Source organism: Ceratotherium simum, chromosome 2 (genome assembly GCF_057802395.1).
Source record: "Ceratotherium simum simum isolate JZ-2026a chromosome 2, ASM5780239v1, whole genome shotgun sequence".
In the NCBI taxonomy this organism is placed as follows: Eukaryota; Metazoa; Chordata; class Mammalia; order Perissodactyla; family Rhinocerotidae; genus Ceratotherium; species Ceratotherium simum.
Window position 1 is genome coordinate 14,713,656 of NC_141901.1, and position 26,029 is coordinate 14,739,684.

At 39.1% G+C, this 26,029-nt stretch overlaps 1 protein-coding gene across 4 annotated transcripts in view; it reads right to left on the reverse strand.

Moving 5' to 3' along the window:
• Nucleotides 1-22,014, reverse strand: part of ABL2 (ABL proto-oncogene 2, non-receptor tyrosine kinase) — a 109,256-nt gene extending 87,242 nt beyond the window's left edge. For 3 of the 4 annotated variants that reach the window (XM_087438418.1, XM_087438406.1, XM_004424987.3), the window contains exon 1: nucleotides 21,649-22,014. In XM_087438418.1, the coding sequence (XP_087294544.1) occupies nucleotides 21,649-21,805 (157 nt within the window). In that variant the 5' untranslated portion in view covers nucleotides 21,806-22,014. The remainder of the gene's footprint in view (nucleotides 1-21,648) is intronic. The other variant, XM_004424990.3, reaches the window with a different exon arrangement.
• Nucleotides 22,015-26,029: the final 4,015 nt, after the last annotated feature.

Consider the following 26,029-nt stretch of genomic DNA (forward strand, 5'->3'; position numbering starts at 1 on the left):
AAAAAAGTTGGCCTCAGTTCCACTAGATTTCTACATATTACCGGTTAGTACGTACATCTACAAATTAGCTGTTAACATTGTGGGAGTGCTATTCTTTTATAAATCACCCACTAAAAACTAGACAGTAAACCCACGCTTCCTTCTTCTTGAAAGAAGTTCAACTCATGACATTTTAAAAGGAATAGAATATAACCTTGCTGTCCTCCTCCACATTTTTATTTTCAAAAGAGTTAACGCTTCAGACTAAGTATGTTCTATTCAAAGGGTCATATAAAAAATTAACATCACAGGAAATATTTAACTTCAGCTTAAAAAAAAGGAAAGGATTTTAAATATATGTATACAAATTTGTACTTTCTTAATTTTTGGTTATATCAAATTAAACAATGCTGGACTATAAGTGAATTAGTGATTGATCTGCACCCTGAAATAATTGCTGAAATGTCTTCTGCTTTTTCCCTACAATCTCTTCCATTAATGTAAGTCCTGTCCTTAAATAAAGTTAATATGAGCTCAGCAGAATGAAGACTACAGAAGCCTTCAAGGAATTTAATCTAACTGAGGAAACAGGAATAACAATAAAAACTGTAAGATGAAAGTATGGATGTTAAATAGTGTGAGGAGTAAATGCAAAAGTTCTAAAAAGAGGGCCAAAAAACCCTTTCTCCTTTAAGATTTACAAGACTCAAAATATATAAAGTGAAAAAAGATAATTAACAAAAAATTGCACGTATGCTTTGTATACATTTTGGTTAACAATACAAATTATATGCATGAAAGAAGGTTTAAAAGGATACACACCAGAACTTTAATGACAGTTGTCTCCAAATAGGAAGGCAGGTTTGGGGTTTGTTTTACTTTTGCTTATGTTCTTTTTTCCCCTGTAAAGAAATATACTGCTCTTGTAATAAGGAAAAATTAATTTTTTTCCTTTCTCTTTAAAGAAATGAAGGAAAAGAATGATAAATAAATGGCTTTTGTTTTTCTTTTTTCTGGTTTAAAGATGAAGCAAGATCTTTGTATTTTGAGAACAAGACCTGAACTGAACAAGATCTTGCACTGACCAAGATCATTTTATACTTGGACAAACAATAATATAAAATACAAACATTTTACACTTGGCCATTCTTCTGTTGGCTTTGTAACCTGTCCCCTTAAAACTTAGTGATCAAAAATAAATAAAATAAAACTAAACACTCCAGGGAAGATCTTCAGTTAGAAACCAGTTAATATGTACCATCATATTAGTCCATCATATTAGTACTAAGTGTCCTTTCACTGAGGTCCTCCTCTCAAGGTAACTTCCTTAGATCATTCTTCACTTCTGTTATTTTCCCAAAGATCCTCCTCCTCAAAGTAAACAGCTTTTTTTCTTTCTTTGTTCACTGCAAATAAAAAAATCTACATTTATATTATTGCTAGAAAGATATACACAGAAGACCATGCATTAAGAGAGGCATCTTTGTATACTGGAAAGCACAGTGGGTTAAGAGTAAGTCTTACACTACATTCCAGCTCTGGCTGTGCCACTTATTATACATTATTTAATTTAGTATAAATAAGAGATAAGAGAATTCTTTTGTGCTAGGTTGTCTTAAGATATTTCTCTTTACACAATACCTGCTCACTGTAAAATAAAAAACAATCAAATAATATAGATGTATGTAGAGTTAAAAGTGGAAGTTCCCAAGCATCTCCACTCCCACCACCCACCAAAGAGCCTAAGAAAATACTAATTAGGATGCTTTTTTAATAGGCCAGCTGATAACTTATCTGTTTCATTCACAGCTGTCTGGACAAAAGGAACCTCCTCTGAAACGGACTAACAGACTCTGAACATCACTCAGAGATTCTCGAGTTTGAGCTCAACAACGTTACTAGATAGAAATTTGGGTTTTCTCTGTAAGAGAGGGAGCTAATGTGTTGCACATATCACAAAGAGTGACCCAATATTTAGCAACCAGCAGAGCAAACCATGGTAGTCATTACTGCTTTCCATCAAATATTTCTAGCTACCCTCCAGGCACATAGCACAAGTGCACCTTCCCCATCCCTCTGACATGATGTGAGGCCATAGAACTTGCTTTGACCAATGAAATATAAGCATAAGTGATGTATGTCTTTTCCAGCTTTTAAAGTTTCCACTAGGACTTGATTCACCATTCTCTCCCTCTGCAATACCAACTGCTAGCATTCTAGAATGATGGTGGAAAACCATCAGCCTGGGTCTCTGGGTGACAAAAGATGGGCAAAGCCCCTCTCCCACCTCCTGCCAAGCGCCCCCACCACACACATACTGATCCACACTGACCAGGTAGTATGAGTGACAAACTTTTGATGTGTTAATCCACTAAGATTGGGGTGAGGGGGAGCTGTTGTTATCAACCCATTAGTCTATCCTAACCAGACAAACCAACTGATTTTAAAGTTAATATTAAAAAAAAGCAAGTAAGAATAGCCAGGAATATTCTGAAAATGAATAGCATTGAAGAACTAGCCCTACCAGATAGCAGCAACAATAAAGAGCTAATACTTTTTTTTTTTTTTTTTTTTTAAAGATTTTATTTATTCATTTTTTTTCCCCCCAAAGCCCCAGTAGACAGTTGTATGTCATAGGTTCACATCCTTCTAGTTGCTGTACGTGGGACTCGGCCTCGCGTTGGACGGAGAAGTGGTGCCTCGGGGCGCGCCCGGGATCCGAACCCGGGCCGCCAGCACCAGAGCGCGCGCACTTAACCGCCAAGCCACGGAGCCGGCCCAAGAGCTAATACTTATATAGCACTAACTACATGCCAAACTCTGCTCTAAGCATTTTATATGTATTAACTCATTTAATCCTCATAACAACCCTACTAGATAGGTATTATCATCGTCTCCATTTTACAAATAAGGACACTGAATTACAGGGATGTTAAGTAATTTGCCCCAAGTCAAACAGCTAAGGAAGTGGTGAAGATAAGATTCAAAGCAAGGCAGTTTAGCCCAAAGGTCTATATTCTTAACCACCACGCTATACTGCACATTCTAAAAGTACTATAATTAAAACAGTGTGATACTGGCACATAATTAGACAGGCAAATCAACAGAACAGAAAATCCAGAAATAGAATCAGATGCACACAGGATTTTAGTATATAAAGGTAGATAAAAGATAGTCTATTCAATAAATGGTTATTTTGAAATCCCCATATCCTTTCTGTGAGCAATTCCAATTCAAGGTATTTATTCTATAGCCAACTAGCACGTTTAAAATGATACATACAGGTTTCCCTCAATATCCGAAAGTTTGCTTTACGCCACTTCACTTTTACGAAGCCCTATATCAGTACCTGTTTTCACTAACCACAAGAAATCCGAAGATTTTTGCTTTTAAGAAAAAAGCAAAAATAGTGTTCAGTATTTGTTTTGCAGCGAGCTGTTATAAAGGCTAAGCAGTCAAGCATATTGTATTTCAAGGCTTCCACATCAGCTGACCAGCCTCACGCTTCAAAATCAAGGCAGGCAAACATAGAAGGAGTAGACATTAGTGACCTGCCTGCCCTGATGGATTCAGATGATGATGAGATGTTAACAGATGATCCTCTTCTTCTCTCTCCTACACCCCAGTCTCCTATACCTCCCACCACCCCAGCCTCCAACAACAGCCTAACACACCATCACCACCACCACCACCTCTCAGCCTTCTAGTGTGCTTGCTGTCTTCCCAACTCTCTGAGTGCAACTACACTGTACATATATTATTTCCACTTTCTATAGGCTGTGTATTTATCATATCATTCCTGCTTTTACTACATGTTAGTGTTAGTTTAGGTTTTATGTGTTATTTGGTATGATTTGGTAGGTTATTTTTTGGGTTTGAAAATACTCAAAATTTTTTCCTATATAAATTAATGGTAATTGCTTCTTCACCTTATACTATTTCAGCTTATGAAAGGTTTCATAGGAACGCTCTACTTTCAGATAGTGGGGGAAATCTATATTAAGGTTTTTCACTGCAGCACTGTTTGAAAACAACCTAATTATATAATTCATCCATACAGTGAAATGCTACACATTCTTTTTTTTTCTTTCTTTCTTTTAAAGCAAGTTCTTTATTTACTAACATGAGAAAATCTCCAAGATAAATTAAGTGAAAAAAGTAAGGTGCAAAAAAGTATACACATGCTTCCATTATATAATATGCTTCCACTGGTCTTAAACAAAAAAAAAAAAGACTGGGGGATATACATGCATACACACGTGTATATATACATAATATATCTCTGGAAGTATACAGAAGAAACTGGTGATTTGGACTGCCAAAATCAGAGTGGCCAGGAGAAAAGAGGGTGGTAGAAACACATCCATACCATTTGAATTTTGAACCATATAAAGGTACTGTCCATTCAATAAATAAACAAGTGATTTAAATTTTAAGAGAAAAAGACTGAGCCATTTAGCAGCAGGGATAAATGCCAAAGGAATATACTGAGTTGTCATGATAAAGAGAAGCTGAGCAGCCATTATACTCCATATACAAGCTGAAACCAAGAAAGCCAGCTGGAAGAAAGGAAAATTGAACAGATGTACAAAGCAAAAAAGATGCCAAAACCTTGCAGCCCCTGAAAGAGAAAGATGGAGTCTGCAGTCTTAATTTCTAATGGCTTACCAGTTCCAGCTTCCACGAGGCCAGCTGTACAATGATTCTCATCCATGGAGTGTCATGACCCCCAGTGTATCCACATACAACCCTCCCTTCCACCACCTTCTGGAGTTAGCTCCAGTTCACTACTCCTTTTTTTTTTTTCTTAAGGCCTCTACAACTAGCTTTTCTATCTACATAAATAAGAAGATATTTTAGGATTATTTCAAAGTGCTCTTTGTGGGGCCGGCCCGGTGGTGCAAGCAGTTAAGAGCGCACGCTCTGCTTCGGCAGCCCAGGGTTCGCAGGTTCAGATCCCGGGCACACACCGACGCACTGCTTGTCAAGCCATGCTGTGGCGGCCTCCCATGTAAAGTGGAGAAAGATGGGCACGGATGTTAGCCCAGGGCCAGTCTTCCTCAGCAAAAAAGAGGAGGATTGGCATTGGATGTTAGCTCAGGGCTGATCTTCCTCACAAAAAGAAAAAAAAAAATTAAATCCAAGTGCTCTTTGTGAGAGGAAAGAAAGATTATGATCTACCTAAGTGATGTGATGGAAATATTCAATGAGAATGCTGACACTTGTACCAAAACAAAATAAAACTACACTTATACTTACCCATATATCCAGAAGCACTGAAATCTGGTAATTAAACCCAGGCACAGAATAAGCCTAAATACAATATACTACCTTGTATTAAAGTCTCAAAATTACCTCAGCCTTAACATAAGTGTTTTTAAAACATATTTAGAACTTTTGAAACTTAAGTATATTAACCAATAAAATGTTAGAAAAGCAACTTTAGAAAATAATAATAGCTATCATTTTTTGAGTACCTACCATTCACCATGCACTCTCTGGGAATTTTACATATAATTATTTAATTCTCACGACAAGTCTATAAGGTAGGTATTATTAGCATGACTATTTTACAAATGAGGAAATAGACACACAGAAAATAAATAACTTGCCCAGGAATATACAATTTCTAAGGTCTCTTAGGATTCTAAATTTTTTTACACCTATGTCGAGATACCAAAATCATAAATTTAATCCAGGATCTAAACCCACATAGTCTAACAACAGAGTCCCTGCTATTAACAGCATGCTTATAAACGTTTACAGCTCTGACTGATGTTATAAGTGAAAGCGCTCAACTTAGAAAACCCAAATGCTTTAAGAACTGCAAGTGTAAAAAATTTGTTTTTTGGGCCGGCCCCGTGGCTTAGCAGTTAACTGCGTGCGCTCTGCTACTGGCGGCCCAGGTTCGGATCCCGGGCGCACATCAACGCACCACTTCTCTGGCCATGCTGAGGCCGTGTCCCACATACAACAACTAGAAGGATGTGCAACTATGACATACAACTATCTACTGGGGTTTTGGGGGAAAAAAAGGAGGAGGATTGGCAATAGATGTTAGCTCAGAGCTGGTCTTCCTCAGCAAAAAGAGGAGGATTAGCATGGATGTTAGCTGAGGGCTGATCTTCCTCACACACACAAAAAAAATTTGTTTACATCAAGATCAGGGAGCTGGGCCGGCCCCGTGGCTTAGTGGTTAAGTGCGTGCGCTCTGCTGCTGGCGGCCCGGGTTCGGATCCCGGGCGCGCACCGACACACCGCTTCTCCGGCCACGCTGAGGCCGCGTCCCACATACAGCAACTAGAAGAATGTGCAGCTATGACATACAACTATCTACTGGGGCTTTGGGGGGAAAAAATAAATAAAATCTTTAAAAAAAAAAAAAAGAAAAGATCAGGGAGCAAACACAAAGTCATTCCTGATAGTTCAGTAATAGCTTAAATATAGTTTTTTAAAGAAATATTTTCCTGGCAATAGTAATTATCTAACTTTCTTTTATTAATATTTCTTTTAAATTCAATTCTAAAAAATATCTGAGAAAGGTACAAAAATAGTACATGAAAGCTAGTCTCTAAATGAACAAAACTAATATTTATTAATCCTTAATAAAATGAATTATATTTGTTATATTTTGTTTTTCCTTTTATTATATTACCACGAAGGCTTTGGGAAGATGGTGGAGCATTAGGGCAGGATATCTCTTCCCTCTAGGTGCAGCACAGAATTGGGAAAATCACAAAACTTAAGCCAAATTCTGCTTCCTACTAGCTATGTGGCCTTAAGGCAGGAGACTTAATCTCTCTCAGCTAAATGCCTTCATCTGTAAAACCAGGAAATATGTATAGTTCCCAGGGTTTTTTTGAGGATTAACTGAGAGAACAAAATAAAGTGTCTGGCACATAAGCACCCAACCTTTTCCCAATGCTACTATGCTAATATTAAAGCATAATGGTTAGGAGCTTAACTTTTAGAGTTAGACATGCCTTATTTTGAGACCTACTTTCATCATTTACTGGCCAAGGAGTAAATGAGATAACACAGCACAGAATTTGGTACATAAATGCTGAATAATTATATAACTAATACTGCCAAAAGCAAAAAATAGGTGCCAACAAAAGACAACTAGAAACTAAACCTAGAAAAATAATAAGTTAGACTCTAATCCTTCTGTGCTCTACTACTAAGCTACATGTCCATGATCGACTTGTTTCATCTCTCTAGGCATTAGCTTACCCATCTGTAACAGAATACATGATTTCTAAGGTTTCTTCCAGTTCTAAATTTTTATGCCTATGTCTGTCTGGCTACCAAAATCATAAATTTTACCTTAAAACAACCAACACTCTCACACATATACACACACTGACCCTCAGGAAAAAGAAACACAAACCAGTAGGAGACAGAAATTTAGAAATTCAGAGAAATGGCCAAAAACAGCATGCTCTACAACTTCAGTTGAAGATTTTATAAGAAACATGTTAATACCAAATACTTTAAATGAGAAAAAAATTATTTTAAAAAGGGACACCAAACAATAATGAAAAATAGCGTTAAATTTATAGTTGCTACAAAAAACTGAAACACTTATCAGGCGTTTTGAGTACCTGCCTAGCTCACAATGGCTCTCCCTAAACGTCCTTCACACATAGTGGTAGGCTCACAGGAGCCAAATACATCCTAGGTCAGTGGTTCCCAACCAGGGGTGATTTTATCCCCAAGGGGATTTTGGCAATACCTACAGATATTTTTTGATTGTCACCAGTGAGTGAGATTAGAAGGTGAGTGCTATTGGCATTTAGTTGGTAGGGGCCAGAGTTGCTGCTAAACATCCTACCATGCACAGGACAGTCCCACAACAAAGAATCATTCAGCCTAAAATGTCAGTATTACAGAGGTTGACAAACCCTTTTATAGGTGATCTGACCACCAATCACAGTGACTCTCCTGGGAAATGGAACTGAGACTAAGAAATTAAAGTTCAATATAGACTGTCCTCTTGATCAGAGCAGAGATTTTAAAAAGAAAATGGGAAGTGCGATACAAATTGAACATCTAAGAGCGAAGAATAAAGTAAGCAAACAGAAGCCAAAACGAGACATAAAATAAATATTGCCTGAGTTTCTAGCAGCCTTCCACTTCCTGTTTCTAGGCCGGCCTAACTGCATTCCTGTCCTTGAGCCTCCACTACCTCCAGATAAATTTTCTGTGTATTACATAATCTAGAGTTGGTCTCTATTACTTGTAACCAAGAGTCCTACTCACACATATTACCCACAGAAAACTGCTAAGGTAGAAGAATCATCTACAGCAGAGTACATAATAGTTCAACACAAGCAAATCTGAAATAAATTTGGTGCAATTCTACAATAATGAAAAACCAAAGGTGAGGCATAGAAAAAAGATCAATAAGAACTAATCTTAAAAATAAGGACATCAGAGGAAATAGAAAAGGCAAATAATGTGGAAACCAGGGCAATAGTCAAAATTTCCTAAATAGAAGGACAATCAAAATCCAAAGATATAGGTGATAAATTACGTAAAGACTCAGAAATAATCCTTTAAGACAGACTTCTCAAACATTTCCCTATCAAGCTCTTAAGCTTTAAGAGGAAGAATTTTATACAACTCAATAGCACAAAAACAAATCAATTACAAAATGGACAGAGGAACTGACCATTATTCCTTTGGAATAATGTAGACATTATTCCAAAGAAGACATACAAATGGCAACAAGTACATGAAAAGGCACTCAATATCACTAATCATCAGGGAAATGAAAATCAAAACCACAATGAGATATCACTTCACACCTGTTAGAATGGCTACCATCAAGAAGACAAGAGATAACTGTTGGCTAGGATGTGGAGAAAAGACAACCCTTCTGCGCTGTTGGTGGGAATGTAAATTGGTACAGCCACTACGGAAAACAGTATGGAGGTTCATCAAAAAATTAAATATAGAACTATCATATGATCCAGCAATCCCACTTCCGGGTTTATATCCAAAGGAAACGAAAACAGGATCCCAAAGAGATATCTGCACTCCCATGTTCACTAGCATTATTCACAATAGCCAAGATATGGACACAACCTAAGTGTCCATCAACAGATAAATGGATAAAGAAGATGTAGTATATATATACAATGGAGTATTATTCAGCCATGAGGAAGAAGGAAATCTTGCCCTTTGAGACAACTTGGATGAACACTGAGGGCATTATGTTAAGTGAAATAAGTCAGAGAGAGAAAGACAAATACTATAACAATATCACTTATATGTGGAATCTAAAAAAGCTGAACTCAGAGAAACAAGAGAGTAGAGTGGTGGTTAACAAGGGCTAGGGAGTGGGGGAAATGGGGAGATATTGTTCAAAGGGTCCAAACTTCCAGTTATAAGATTAACAGGTTTGGGGGTTCCAATGTACAGCATGGTGATTATAACTAATAATACTATATACTTGAAAGTTGCTACAAGAGTAGATCTTATTGGATTGGTGGTTACCAGAGGGGAAGGGGGGAGGGAGGAGGGTGAAGGGGATAATTGGGTACATGTGTGTGGTGATGGGTTGTAATTGGTATTTTGGTGGTGAACATGATGTAATCTATGCAGAAATAGAAGTACAATGATGTACACCTGAAATTTTTACAATGTTATAAACCAATGTTACTGCAATAAACAAAAAATAAAAAAAAAAAAAAAAAAAAAAAAAAAAAAGAGTAGATCTTAAATGTTCTCACCACAAAAAAAGAAATGGTAATTATGTGACCTGATGGAGGTGTTAGCTAATGCTATGATGGTAATCACGTTACAATATACAAATGTATCAAATCAACAGTTGTACATCTTAAACTTACACAATGTTATATGTCAATTGTATCTCAATAAAGCTGGAGAAGAGAGGAAGAATTTTTTGCGTGTGCGAGGAGGACTAGCCCTGAGCTAACATCCGTTGCCAATCCTCTTTTTGCTGAGGAAGACTGGCCCTGGGCTAACATCTGTGCCCATCTTCCTCGACTTTATATGGGACGCCGCCACAGCATGGTTTGGCAAGTGGTGCGTCAATCCGCGCCCAGGATCAGAACCTGCAAACCCCGGGCCACCGAAGCGGAGAGAGGGAACTCAACTGCTGCCCCACCAGGCTGCCTGAGAGGCAGAATTTTAGAGTATAAAAAGAAAAAGATTTTATACGCTGCCAAGAAGAAAGAAGAAATAAATATATAAATATAAAAGGACATGCACGACCTCAGACTTAAGAAACAGCTTGGTAGAAAATCTGCACAGAGCTGACGCCATCTTGACACAGCCCATGGCCAAGATGACTTTTTGCTTTGAAGACAGTTAATACAAGAAATAGAAAACTTGAAATAATTAGATCAAAGAGCTTACAAACACATTAGAACTTTTCCAAACAGCAGGGTTAATGACAGAACAAAAGAAAAGAGAGAATGAAACATATAGTGACATAAGCTTTCAAAAGGTTTTCATTCTAAGATTTAAAAGTGCAATTGAGCTAAAAATAGAGCTATAAAAGGAAAAACATACCCCGGATAACGAAGCAAAATTTAAAGTAACTTTTTACCAATCAGTAACTGCAAAGAAAACTCAGGTTAGTTCAAAGCACCTTTATAGACTAACCTCTGCATTGTAACATGCCAGGTATAATATCCCTACGTGAACAATGAAGAAACTACTTTCTCCCTACTTACTAAATGTATCAACTCATTTAAATATTTACTGGGTTCAGCTTTGTGCTTGTCACTGTTAAAGGTACAAGAATCTTAGTGGTGAACAAGATCAAGTTCCTGCTCTCATAGAGCTTACCATTTAAAGCAGCACTGTCCTGGGCCGGCCCCGTGGCTTAGCGGTTGAGTGCATGCGCTCTGCTACTGGCAGCCCGGGTTTGGATCCCAGGCACGCACCCACGCACTCCTTCTCCGGCCATGCCGAGGCCTCGTGCCACATACAGCAACTAGAAGGATGTGCAACTATGACATACAATTATCTACTGGGGCTTTAGGGGGAAAAAAGGAGGATTGCCAATAGATGTTAGCTCAGAGCCAGTCTTCCTCAGCAAAAAGGGCTTTAGCGTGGATGTTAGCTCAGGGCTGATCTTCCTCACAAAAAAAAAAAATTTTTTTTTAAATTTCTAAAATTAATTTTAATCTATTTTATTTAATCTGATATGTCTAAAACATTATCATGTCAACATGTAATCAATATAAAAATATTAAGGCGATATTTTACCTTCATTTTTTCATACTACGTTTTGAAATACAATGTGTATTTTAACACAGCTCTTCTATATTAGGACAAAGGACATTTACTCATTAGCCACATGTGGGTAGTAGCTGCCACACTGGACAGTGCCAACCAAGGAAGGGAGATAGACAGGGGCTACTAATTTCTTTCATTTCAAATCTTGTCATATTCTTTGACTGTTTAACTGTCTGCATGTATTTCTCTGATAAAAATAACCAAAGAGAGTTTTATGGTCAGAGCAAATAGCAACTGCAAGCATCTATTTTATGCAAAACTAGAAACAACCTATTATCAACATGAAAAATTCTGAATAAACTGCGGTATAATTATACAATGGAATACTGAACTATATTATTTCAACATGGATATATCTCAAAAACATACAATATAGAAAAAAAGAAAGTTGCAAGATGATACATTTGGTATAGAATTTACGTAACTCTTTCAAACATACAAAGCTACCAACTGTGACATACACACACACTACTGATAATTATAAGCGGAATAAAATGCAACTTACTGGGAGGGGAAGGATAAACACCATCAGGGTAGTATTAACCTCAGGGGAGGAAGAGAGAAGAATGGGCTTGAGAAGGTCTGCAAAGGGTATTCAACTGTCTCTATAATGTTTTCTTTCTTTTTTTAAAAATGTGACAAAATATTAACATTTGTTAAATCTGGTGAGTATTTAGATGTGCTTTTATGTTATTTGCTGTACTTTTCTGTACGTTGGAAATATTTCCTTTTAAAAATATGCTTTCTTCACATACTAAGAATAGACTTTAGAGTTTATTGCTATCAGAAACTTAACTTCTGATGAATGAACATTTTTATAAAAGAAAATATTCTTTCTTGAGACCTCCTTAAAGTTAAATATCAGTTTCACTGAATTAATCACGCCACACTGAATCTGGTCATAGAGTTAGTTGATGGGTTATCAGCAGAGTTATACAAATATATTGATTCAAAAGCTAAACACAAGTCCAGATGCCATCTGCAGAGAATCTGGAACTCCTCTACAGTGTCCACAGAATATGTCTTTTCTCAAAGCTAAAAGGTTTACATTTACCAAAATCTATGCTCAGAGGTCTCAACTACTGATGTAGCATCGTGATTATGAAGTCAACATTAGGAAAGTATTTACCAAACTTAACATTCCCCTCAGTGCAAAAACATAAATTAATCAGTAATTGTACTATTCTAGATGCTAACCACCAATAATGACATTTCTTTACGCAAAATGTGGAGAAATAACAATTTCACTAGTTGCCCTATTAAAATACAATATACCAGCAAATTTCTCTGAAGATACATTTCTAATATATAAAATATACATGTATATACATTTCTGTTATATACATACACTTCAGATATATGTACTATTTAGACTTTTGATATTTTATAGAAATCAAATGGACAAAACAGGTGTTGTTACTACTACTAATAACAGCCAGAATTAATTAATAAATAAGGATAGATGAACTCACCCCCTGCAACCGACCTCTACCTCTACCACGCCTCCTCCAACCAAATGCCTTATAGTATATTATGTATCACAGTACTGTGATCAGGGTGGATAGCAGTAACAGCTTAAACACTCCTTCAGAACAATCCTTATTAAAAAAAGCTCTCTTAGAATATCAATTTTAAGAAGATAAAAATGTTGGTAGAAAATCACTACTACAGAAAACATGACTGCCTACCTAAAAAGAGAATTAAAGGAAAAATTATTAGATGCAATACGACTATAGTAAGGCAACCAGACCCAAGACTAACAGACACAATCACTAGCCTTCTGGTGGCACAGTGGTTAAGTGCGCGCTCGCCATTTCAGCAACCCAAGGTTTGCCGGTTCAGATCCTGGGCGGGCGTGCACTGATGCACCGCTTGTCAAGCCATGCTGTGGCCGTGTCCCATATAAAGTAGAGGAAGATGGGCATGGATGTTAGCCCAGGGCCATTCTTCCTCAACAAAAAAGAGGAGGATTAGCTCAGGGCTGATCTTCCTCCCAGAAAAAAAAAATCACTAGTCTTCCTACATAGTAGCAATAAGCAATTAGGAAATATAATGCAGAAAGACTACAATTACAACAAAAATTATAAAATGTCCATGAATAAGCCTAATAAGAAATGTCCAAAAACAACATGAAGAAAATGAAAAATCTTTTACTTAAGGACATAAAAGATGACCTAGACTGGCAAAGGGATACCATGTTCTTAGATGTAAGGACACAATAATGCAACAGTGTCAATTCACCTCCAAATTAACCTATAATTTAACATAATCACTATCAAATCTCATCAAGATTTCTAAATCTGATCTTTGGAAGATATAATATGCAATAACATCCAAATAAATTTTGAAAAAGAAGACAATAATGGGGAGCTACCCAGAAAAACATATACACTTAAGGCTTATAATTAAACTATAATTAAAATAATATGTTAACGTGCAGGAAGAGAAAGATCAACAGACCCATGGAGAGAGTTTTAAAAAGATCTGTGTACATCTGAGAATTTAATATATGAGAAATATGACTCTTCAAAACAGTGGGAATTGATGAACTATTCACTAATTAGTATTAGTACAATAGAAAAACATTATTTCCAACCTCAAATAAATACATATATATATAAATTTTAGATAGGTTCAAGTTGGTAATATAAGTGAAAAAAATACCAAAAGAAAAAAACAGGACATCTTTTTTAATAATCTTGTAAACAAATATTCATCAATAAGAAAATGGTTAGTATCTAAACAAAATGGCTAAAATACAGATCTAGAGCATGGAACACTATAAAGCTGTTGAAAAGGAGAAATCTACATATACTGGCACAGAAAAAAAATTTTAAGATATTAAGCCAAAAAAATTTAAAAGAAAAAAATTCATATAATGCCATTTACTTTCGTAAAAAATATGAAGATGTATTTCAACGTAAAAAATCAGTACAGAAGCATATAGACTAGACATGAAAGTCCCCTTTGATATTCCTACCCACGATCCATATTCCTTTATTAGAGGAAACTACTGTTTATCGTTTATATATTTTCCCAAAACTTTCTATGTATTTACATATATATGAGGTACATATTAATACTTTGGGGAGAAAAAAGGGAAAAAAAAGGAGGAGGATTGGCAACAGATGCTAGCTCAGGGCTGATCTTCCTCATAAAAAAAAAGAGAGAGAAAGAGATGAGGCCAAAGCAAAAAGACATCATCTCTTCCTGCCACCAAAAGATGGTAAAAGACAGGGGACACTTTCATGTGGACACTAGACTTGGAATAAATGGAGTTTTGAACCAGTTTTAAGAACCGAGTCAATACATTATGTTTTCTGACACAACTGACAATGTTTGAATCACCTTTAATCCATTACTCTTCTTAATCTCACATTACCAATGGTTCTCCAAGTATGGGCCCCAACCAGCAGCACCAGCAACACCTGGAAATTTGTCAGAAATGCAAATTCTCGAATCCCATCTCAGACCTGAATCAGAAACTTGGGAGTTGGGACCCAGCAATTTGTATTTTAACCAGCTCTCCACACTAAAGTTTGAGAACAACTGTTCTATATGTTTTAGTGAAGTATCTACAGTGAAACTCCAAATTCACCTATTCCAGAAGAAATCTGTTAAGACTGATGAGGTTAACATTCTTCTTTTTTGTTTTTTTGTGAGGAAGATCAGCCCTGAGCTAACATCCGTGCTAATCCTCCTCTTTTTGCTGAGGAAGACCGGCTCTGAGCTAACATCTATTGCCAATCATCCTCCTTTTTTCCCCCAAAGCCCCAGTAGATAGTTGTATGTCATAGTTGCACATTCTTCTAGTTGCTGTATGTGGGACGCGGCCTGAGCATGGCCGGAGAAGCAGTGCGTCGGTGCGCACCTGGGATCCTAACCCGGGCCGCCAGTAGCAGAGCACACGCACTTAACCGCTAAGCCACGGGGCCGGCCTGAGGTTAACATTCCTAAGTATTCTGAAATCTCATGTGTGAAGTATATGAGAAAAAGCCCAATTTGATCACAAAAATCAAGAATATAAAAGTCCTACTAAAACATGCTTTTAACAAGATACTTTATAACCAGAGGTAAAAATAATACACAGAGACACAAAAAGGTCTTAAAAGATGTTGGATGAAGGTTATAATATAAAAAGTCATTAAATATTAACCAGCAAACAAATGTGCCAGCCTAGAATGAGGTCTCTATCTAAACTTTACATTTGCATTGGCCTGTGTTTCTGGTTCAACTTCTCCAAAGGAAGAAAAAACATCCTTACAAAAAGAGTGAGTGAAATAGAACCATGGGCTGTGTGTCCTCTGACTGACACCCAGTTCCTAAATCAAATTGTCCTAAGAGGCTAACATTTACCTTCAGAGGAAGGTAGGCCTAATGTGATTTCAGATTCTCCTATGATTTCAGATCCCCCAAATTTCCCTACCTGTTTGCTGCTTTCTAAAAGTCCTTTAATAATCAAGAGTCACTTGAGGGAAAAACAGAGACTCAGAGAAAATAGACAAAAGGTAAATGCTAAGACAATTCTACACTTTTAGCACATCATGATAACAATAGCAGTGTTTCAGATAGCTTACAAAACATTTTCACATACTACTCATATAATCTTCACAACCATCTTGAAGCAAATAACAATGAGAACAAAACTGCTAATTTTTGAGTACTTAGTGCCTGGCACTTTGTTAAGAGCCTTACATAATTTTATTATTTAATTCAACAATCTGCTGAGGTTGGAATTGTAAACCACTTACTAATCTCAAACATAAGGCAGGATTTGAATCCAATTCTATCTAATTCTAAAACCGATGTTCTCTAACTCTCTACACTATGGCAAGATTTGGAAACAGAGGCTTGAGTTTCAGTCCCATAATTTAACAATTATGTGACCTTGGGAAGTCACTTAATTCTCTTAACTCTTCTTCATCTATAAAATGGGACGATTAATACCTGCTTCCACCTATTTCAGAGTAGTTGTAAAGATCAAATGACATAAAGGACATAAAAGGTCTTCATAAACTTTAAAAAGACTACACAAATGTAAATTATCATCGTAGTCATTCCCAATTTTGATACAGAAAGGGAGCGGATACAAAAAACAACATAGAATGGGGGTTGGAGAGGGAAAGATGTTGGTTTTTCTTTTGTTTGGCTTTTTTCTTTTTAAAGCATGCTGAAGATCCTTAAGGAGACACTTCAGATTTCACAATTTACCTGGGACCTTACTGTCAATTAGGCTGTGATAACAGAATCTGTACCACAACTTATTTTGTCACTTTGCTAAAAATACAGACACAGCTATATATCTGTAACTTAGGCAGATTTGGAGGTTAATAAAAATCTAACAGCTGACTTTTTAGAAGTTTAGTTCTCATTAGAATCAGCGACCACTACACTAGGTCACCATAATTAAAATTCCCTTGCAGTGGGGCCGGCCCCGTGGCTTAGTGGTTAAGTGCGTGCGCTCCGATGCTGGCGGCCCGGGTTCGGATCCCGGGCTCACACCGACGCACCGCTTCTCCGGCCATGCTGAGGCCGCATCCCACATACAGAAACTAGAAGGATGTGCAACTGTGACAACTGGGGCTTTGGGGGGGGAAAAAAAAATTCCCTTGCAGAAGCCTGCCTGTTCTTTTCTACAGTATCATTTTCAACCTGGGGTGCCCACATCTTTCATTTTGCCAAGATTAAAACATGAACTATAGATCCATGTTTTAAAAGAAGATAAATTAGACCACTTAAAATGATAAGTTTAAGGGAAAATTTTTGTTACTCAAAACTTCACAATTTAAGGTTAATTTTTAATAGTATTTTCGGCAAATGAGTGAAAGAAGGAAGTAAAATTGAAATCACTCAACTGTTGTGAGGTATGTCAGATATTAAAAAGACATGTAAGTATTCAACCCTAGACTACTAGTCACAAAACATCAGCTCACCAAAAAGGTCCAATAGCAGAGTTCAGACAAGTCACACAGCACTCACCCCTTTCATACCAAAAACAGCCCTCTTATTTTTATTCCTTCTAAATTACATTCACAAAAATCACTTTTGGCAAGGCATATTACTATAACAATTTACCCACATACTAACGATAAAAAAATACCATTCTCATTTTCAATGAGAAAACACCATTTCTTCTTTCTACAGAAGAAAACTCATGGATTCTGATAAACCATTTCTATAACATATGCACATTTTTACTGATTAACTACTTACAATATTTGATGTACATTTAAACCTACATGTGAACTCAACAGCCTGTCAGACCTAACTTTCATACATGAAATTATGTGCTAATATCGCAACACTGAAACTCAAAACAGCGATTTGTAGACTAGTTCTAGGATCCAGATTTTTTTTTAATGTCAAATGATAGGTCCACTGAGGAGCTTTTGAATCTAATTCATTTATTCATTCAATTCAGAATCGACTACGTTTCTTTTTTTTTTTATTTTTTTTTTTTCCCCCAAAGCCCCAGTAGATAGTTGCATGTCATAGCTGCACATCCTTCTAGTTGCTGTATGTGGGACGCGGCCTCAGCATGGCCGGACAAGCAGTGCGTCGGTGCGCGCCCGGGATCTGAACCCAGGCCGCCAGCAGCGGAGCGCGCGCACTTAACCGCTAAGCCACGGGGCCGGCCCAGAATCGACTACATGTTTCTAAACAGAGATCTCAACTAGGGGCAATTTTGCCCCCTAGCGGACATTGAGTAACGTCTGGAAACATTTCTGGTTGTCACAACTGGGGGAGAGGGATGCCAGAAAGGGGTGCTACCGGCATCTAGTGAATAAAGGCCAGGGATACTGCTAAACATCTGACAAAGCATAGGACAGGCCCCTACAATAAAGAATTATCCACTCCAAAATGTCAATACTGCTAAGGTTGAGAAACTCTGATCTAGAAAAGTTTATAAACACCCATGTGTCTAGAAACAGCACTCGCTTCATCTTTGTTTCCTATATTATTTGCTAATTCCATTCTTTTCTTACTGGTCTTTGGCAACAAACTTACCGTATTTCCATCCTTTCCATCAGCGTTTAACTTCCAAACTTGTCAACAGAATAATCACCACCTCAGCCAATTTTGAAACCTTACAGTCTTTGACTCATTCTTATTTTTAATAATAATAATAATAATAGTAGTAGTAGTAGTAGTAGTAGTGGCAGCAGCGAACACATATTTAGTTCTTTCTATGTGCCAGGCACTATTCTAAGTGCCCTGCATATATTAACTCATTTAATCAAGGTACTATTATTACTAGGTACTCTTATTATCCCCATTTTACAAATGGAGAATCCAAGGCAGAAAAAGGGTAAATAACTTGCCCAAGGTCACACAGATAACAAGCAGCCAAGCTAGGTTTCAAACCCAGACAGGATGGCTCCAGAGTTTACGCCTTTAATAAACATTCCAAAGTGATCTTTTTTCATCCTCTATATCGAATCATGAAGTCCTTTAAGTTCCACAAGGACAGGGACTCTTGTCATGTTCACAGCAAGATCCCCAAAACCTAACAGGTGCTCAAAATACTTTTGTGCGTGTGCGTGAGGAAGATCATCCCTGAGCTAACATCCGATGCCAATCCTCCTCTTTTTCGCTGAGGAAATTGGCCCTGGGCTAACATTCGTGCTCATCTTCCTCCACTTTATATGGGACACCGCCACAGCATGGCTTGACAAGTGGTGCGTCAGTGTGCGCCCAGGATCCGAACTGGTGAACCCCGGGCCGCCAAAGCAGAGCGCCAGCACTTAACCACTGCACCACCAGGCCAGCCCCTCAAAATAGTTTTGTTTGTTGAATGAATGAACTATCCCTAGAATTTACCCCTCCTATTTCCACTGCCTCCACTCAAGGCCAGTCTTTCAGCATTTCATTCTTGGGGTTTGTTGACGTATCCTATAAACTAGCCAATGAGGTAAACTGATACAAATTCCTCTGCCACATTTTCCATAACTCAGAACCATCCAATGCATTCAAAGTTTTCTTCCCACTGCTTCTCAATTAGAATCATAAAATCTTAGAGTCAGAAGGTACCTTAGAGATAATCCAGTCCAACATTTTAAAGATAAAGAAACCCAAAGATAGTCCAAAGATAGTAAGTGACTAAATCACCCAACCAAGCAGAGCCAGGACCAGAACTTGATTCTTGCCTTTTTTGCTCTAGGATTCACTCCTGGCGGATTTGCTTCACTCCTAACAGATGTCACCTCACTATCCCATCAACAAATCATGTTCATTCCCACTGTTCATGCTCAAGTTGTTTCTCCTGCCCAGCCTGCCCTCTTTTTCTTGCTCCACAGATCCAAATCCTATCTATCCTTCAAAATCTCTTCCTATTCCATTCTTCACGACTTTCTCCTCTGAAAATCTTATGTCCTGAATAAGATGCTAGAGGAAAAGATCACCGTTGCCTAATGGGCCAAGTTTAATGCATACTAACACTTCCTACAAAGCAAAGCTACTTGGATGATTTCTTCCCTGAAAACTATTCACTCATTCTTTCCTCCTGTGTTTTAGGAAGTGATGTCAATAAAGATCAACTCACATAGCGCCTTCATAAAATGTTCATATACCAGGAAGAGAAGCTCATTCACATCTTTAATAGTAGACATGCAACGCTTGAATGGCCCCAAATCAGTTATATCTCCTCATTAAGAAACAACTCAGCTTATTCAAAGTCCAAGCCCAGAACTTTCTGATACAACTCACCTAGCAGCCACAGTTCCTTGGTTCATCTCTTTCTCTGCACACTACCATCTATCATTATTCCCTCTAAAACTCCATTTCTAAAGAATAGTTCACACTTCTTTTTCTTACTCCTCTTCCCTACACTGTGCAGTATACAACCCTGTCTCTTTTATCCTTTATTATTTTCTATATGCCTCTTCAGTGAAACTCCAGTTTGCCACCTCTCATCCAACCTCAACTATTCATATCCAGTCCTTTATACAGAAGTCCCATCTATCTTTTCAGCCTCTCTCAGGTCTTAGGGCATCTCAACCCCATGAAGGTCAATCTCGTTTTTCCCCCTTCTCCACTCTTCCTTCCTCTAGAAAAGTGGTCTCAAAAGTGGTGTGGGTGCAGCTCAGAGAAACTGCAAAAGGATCCATTGGGCTGCAGGAAATAAAAATATATTAGAACTCTTTTTTTTTTTTTTTTTGTGAGGAAGATCAGCCCTGAGCTAACATCCATGCTAATCCTCCTCTTTTTGCTGAGGAAGACAGGCTCTGAGCTAACATCTATTGCCAATCCTCCTCCTTTTTTTTTCCCCCAAAGCCCCAGTAGATAGTTGTATGTCATAGTTGCACATCATTCTAGTTGCTGTATGTGGGATGCCGCCTCAGCATGGCCGGAGAAGCGGTGTGTCAGTGCGTGGCCAGTAGCAGAGTGCACACACTTAACCGCTAAGCCACGGGGCCGGCCCTAGAACTCTTATTATACTTATTTTTTCATCTCATCCTTTCTTAAATTCTATTTCTGTGTACATTTATAAGTTACATACCACATTAGTACAGTAGGAGTGATAATTAATAAAGACATAAATTCTTGGAGTATATGTTCTTTTACCAATAAGAGTGTATGATCAAATGAGTTTGGAGAAAAACATTCTAAAAATACCCTGATAATGAGGCCAAACAGGCTGCAGACTATATAGAGAATGTATGTATTTAGGTATGTATGCATGCATGCACATATATGGTAGAAAGAAAAACGTCAGTTCATACTCAAAGTCCTAACCATGCCCACCAACCTCTACCCTCTGCCAGCCATCTCAGAATTGTGTCCTACTCAGAAGACCAGAACAGAGGATGGTTTGGCAAAGTCCTTCATTTCCAGTTTGGAAAAAAAAAAAAAATCAAAAGTGCTGAGATACCTTATCTTTCCCATAGAAGTTATTTCAGGACACTGTTCACTATCCTGGCACTGCTCATCGCCTTATACATATACTTTATACGCCACTATCTCCTGAGATTCAGTTCCTATTTCCCAGTCTCTTAAGGCACAACTCATGTTTCCTTCGCTAATGACCGATTTATACAAACCCCTCCGGGATTGGGCTCACACCTCCCTTCATCCTTCCCTCCTCTGGGGATACTGTCCACAGTATCCCTAAGCCGCACAGTCCCGTCCCAGGGTAGAGGACAGTCCACCCACAGTCCCTAAGACCACTTCTCTTTCCTCCTCCGCCCCCGGGAGCTGCCAGCCAGGCTGGAGACGGGAGGGGGGAGGGGTGTGACTCGTCTCCCGTGACTGGCCCAGATGGCAGCAGATTCCGCCCCCACTCCCAGGCACCCCTCCACCCCCGACCCCCTAGGGCTGCCTGTCTGCTTCCCACCCCGCCCCGACCCCACCCCTGGCCTCCCTCACGTCCTCACCCCGGCTCCTGGACACACTCACCATGCTGGGTAAAGATATTGAAGCCGGCCTCCGTGGTGCGTCCCGCCAGGTCCCGCCTGCGGCCGGAGGGCCTGGCTACACTGCTGCCCCGGATCCCGCGGGGTTGCGGCTGCTGAAGCCCCGGAGCCTCCCCGACGCGGCCCACCTGCTGCCCCATCCCTGCGCTCGCGTACTCCCGCGCCCCCGCCGACCCCTGGTCACATTCCTCCTCGGCTCCGGCCTCGGCTCTTGGCGCTGCTCCGGCCTCTCCTTCCCAGTCCAGGCCCCGGCCCTGAGCGGCCGGGCCGCCGGAGGCTCCGCACCCGGTCTCCTCACAGCAGCCGCCGCGCCGCCTCTCCGCGACTCACAGATTCTCCCCTTGCCTCCCCCTCCCGCGGCTCCGCGCCCCCAACGCTGCCGCTGCCGCTGCCGCCGCCGCCTCCGCCGCCGCCATCTTTAAACCACCGAGCGCTGGGAGAGCGTGGGACAGAGCGCCGCCCGCCCCCCACCCGACCAGTCACCTCCGCTGCTCAGGGGGAGGGCGCCCCGCGGCCCCGCCCCCGGCTCCGCCCCGCCCGCGCCGCCCCGCCTCCTCGCAGGGTGGGTCCGCCAGCGCCCACCTCATCTGCACGTCTACCTCTGCTTCAGGTCTTTCGGCGCCTCTGTGTCTTCGCCGCGCCTCGGCCTCCCAAGTCTGGATCCGCTTTAGCCGACCCATCCCACGTTCGGCTCCACATGCTACCGCCTTTTGGGGTTGGTCCGTCTAAAGCCTTCTGTGTCCCACCTCCACCTGTCAAATCAATCAGTCGACCTGAACGCCCCAGGTGCACAGCTCATTAGCAGGCACAGTTGGGACGGAAAAGCACAAGGCATTTGGTGCTTGTCATCCAGGTGAGGATCCCTAAAATGCCCAGGAGAATCCCGTGAAACACCCTTGTCAGCGGCCTAGAGTTAAAATTATACAGAATTTACAGGAAGATGGTAAAAAGGTATATTATTATTTCATTGTAATTTTTTGAAATTATTTCATGATGTTAAATTGCATTCGCTTTGATTGTCTGCACTCTACAGTCTCATTGGAGAAGCAGTTGTGGCCCCATTCCTCATATTATATTACCATGAATTCCTCTTGAACTTCTACAGCATCTAACCACATGTGTGTTTCTGTTACCCTTACAATGCTTGACAGTATGTAAAGCTAATCTTCCTACTGGCAGGCTTTATATACCGTGCACGTGGTCAGGTCTTTTGATGTCAAAGGAGAAAAAAAATCTTTGAACCTGTTTCTGAGTCAGAACTTACTCATCTTTAACTTATATTGTCTAAAGAGTGACTCAAGCAGAAGAGAAATGTTTTTTATACATGCAAACACATATATATGTATAAATTTCCACTTATCCCCCCACTGCACATTCTTGCATCTTAATATTGATCCAGTTTTTTATTTTTTTAAAGATTTTATTTATTTTATTTTTTCCCCCCAAAGCCCCAGTGGATAGTTGTGTGTCATAGCTGCACATCCTTCTAGTTGCTGTATGTGGGACTCGGCCTCAGGATGAACGGAGAAGTGGTGCCTCGATGCGCACCCGGGATCCGAACCCGGGCCGCCAGCATAGCAGCGAGCGCACTTAACCACCAAGCCACAGGGCCGGCCCTGATCCAGTTTTTTAAATTCTCAAAGAACTTGATAATTATCCTCCTGCTATTCCTTTGGCTTTCCTCTTTCCTTTATAAAAAGTATTAGTTATTGGAGGTACCATACTGAAAATTTGCCTTAAATTAAAGAAGAGAGGATGGGAGCCATTACCAAGAAGCAGCAAAACAACCACAGGGATAGGTTTAGGGGGGAAAGGTGGACACAGTTCTCCTTTGCGTGTCTTTCATAGAACCAGGCTGACTTTAGATGAACCATCCACTGACATCGATACTCACTACTATAAAAGCATTATGAAATTATTCCGTTGCCATCCAGGGTGTGGCCAGAAATAACTGAAATTGCCCCCAAAATGGGAACAGAAACATTGTGCTTTAGCACTGGATAGAATATGAACTTTCCATTTGGATCAAAGTTTTCCTGTGCTTAAAATACTTTTTTTTCTTTTAATTCCCGAAGCGTTTGCAACTACTGAAAAAAAATCATTCACAAAGGATAAAGGTGATCATAGAGCCAGAATTTGGTTTGTTGTTTGATTTTTATTATCTGAGAGAATTTTAATTTGGGGATAACAGTCTCTGCTGATTCATGCATGGTATATAATAGATGAATATAGTATAGTGCTGTGGTTAAGGGCAGGGACTTTGAAGCCAGACTGCTTGAATTCAAAACTGGGCTCTGAAACTGATTAGCTATTTGCTCTTGGGCAAATACTTAACGTTTTGCACATCAATTTGTGGCTGTTGTGAGAATTAAATTGGTTACTATATATAACGCACTTAAAACAGTATTTGGCATATAGTAAGTAACATACACGCACTTACTATTAGTACAAAAAAAAATGACGTTTTCACAAGTCCATCAACTTTTCCAAGCCTAATTTCTTCAAGTGTTATATACTTAGATCATGGAACAAATTCTACAGTATTCAGGTGAGCCCCCCTCCACCACCTGCCACCTTGCATCTAACTAAAAACAAAAACACCAACCAATAAAAACATGTAGAATCATATATCACTTTATTAGTCATTCCTACCTGGTTATCACCAGCTACCTGCACATGTGAACTATTCATAATACCTTTGTTTTGAATATGAAGATTTCTCTACCATTGATTCTTAAGATCCTGTATAGACTAAAGCAAATGCCCTGTAAGTGGAGACTTAGGATACATGCATTATCTTGTGGATATTTTCCATTCTTTCATTTTCAAAGTGAAATGGGAACTTTCAGAATTGGGGGGTGGTGATAGAGTAGAGAAAATCCTAATTAATTAGGTGTGGGGAACTATTTATCTCAATATACCAAACCAAAGTGACTTACCCGAGAACTACATTTAAACATTTAAAACAATCTCAAGTAGTACCATCTCAAACTGAATTAAGGGCAGCTGTGAGCTCCAGGCAGGGGAAGAAACCAAGTGAAAAAAAGTAGCAAGAATGATGCGTGTAGCACTTCCCTGTCTTTACTAGTCTGCATTTCCAGCCTATTGCCACATTCTTACATTATCTCCCATATATACTTCTTTTTCTACACCTGTATGGACACTGTTCATTTGGACTCAGGCATCTCTCTGTTGGATTCTCCTGCTACTTGCCTTTTCTTCCTAGGTTCCTCACCTTTAGCACCAGGCAATACACTAAAACAAAAATATTTCTTCCTCTCATTGCTTTGGCCATGTTCCCTCACCCCTTCATCAATTCTAAATTTTTCACCTAATGTTTCAAGACTATTTTTCAGGATACCTTGGATTATAATTGCCTAATGTTCTGTTTCTCAAACCCTCACCCCTCCTATGACAGGCATGTATGTTTTATCCAGTTAGTCTCTTTCTGGGATGTTTTCTTCTTTAGCTATGACTTTTGCAATAATCATATTCTCTCCAATATGGCTCCCAAGTGACTCCTCTTACAGTATTCAGGATTCTACTCAGGTCCTGCCTCCTTCATAAGAGAATCTCAGACTTATCCATGGAGACCTGATAGTTTCCCTGGACTCGATTGGGTCCAGACCTAAAACAACCACAGCTGTTAACAATTCTTTGCTTATAAAATTCAACTACCTTCCTCTACATCCCCCAAATGTGTTTAATTTTGACACGTGGCTCAGTGTCACGGGTTGGAAAGAACCTTAGAGATCATCCAACCTAATCTCCTGGAATTCCCTCTACAATAACTCCAGTGAGGGGCCCATTTATTTTGAAGGGTTCTAATTGTTAAAAGTTCTTCCTAAAGATAAACTGACATATGCCTTCCTGATAGATCCATCTATTTCACTCCTGGTCCTAGTTCTATTCAGTAGCTACACAGAACAAATCTAACCTTTCTTCTACACAACAGCCCTACAAATATTTGAGAGCTGTCATGTTTCCCCAAATCTTATACTTGAATACGTGCATATGCTTGTGTAGTTATGTTTATCTCTGTCTCTATTATCTACATGGGCTGAAAATGTTTATGTAGATAAATTGGAAGAAAAAATGTCATTTTATATGTAATATTTTTCTTTTTTCCAGCTTTATTGAGATATAATTGACATATAACATCATGTAAGTTTAAGGTGTACAACATGTTGATTCGATATACTTGTAGACTGCAAAATGATTACCACCATAGGTTAGCTAACGCCTCCATCACATCACATAATTACCATTTCTTTTTTGGGGTGAGAGCATTTAAGATCTACTCTCTTAGCAACTTTCAAGTATATAATAGAGTACTATTAGCTATAATTACCATGCTGTACATT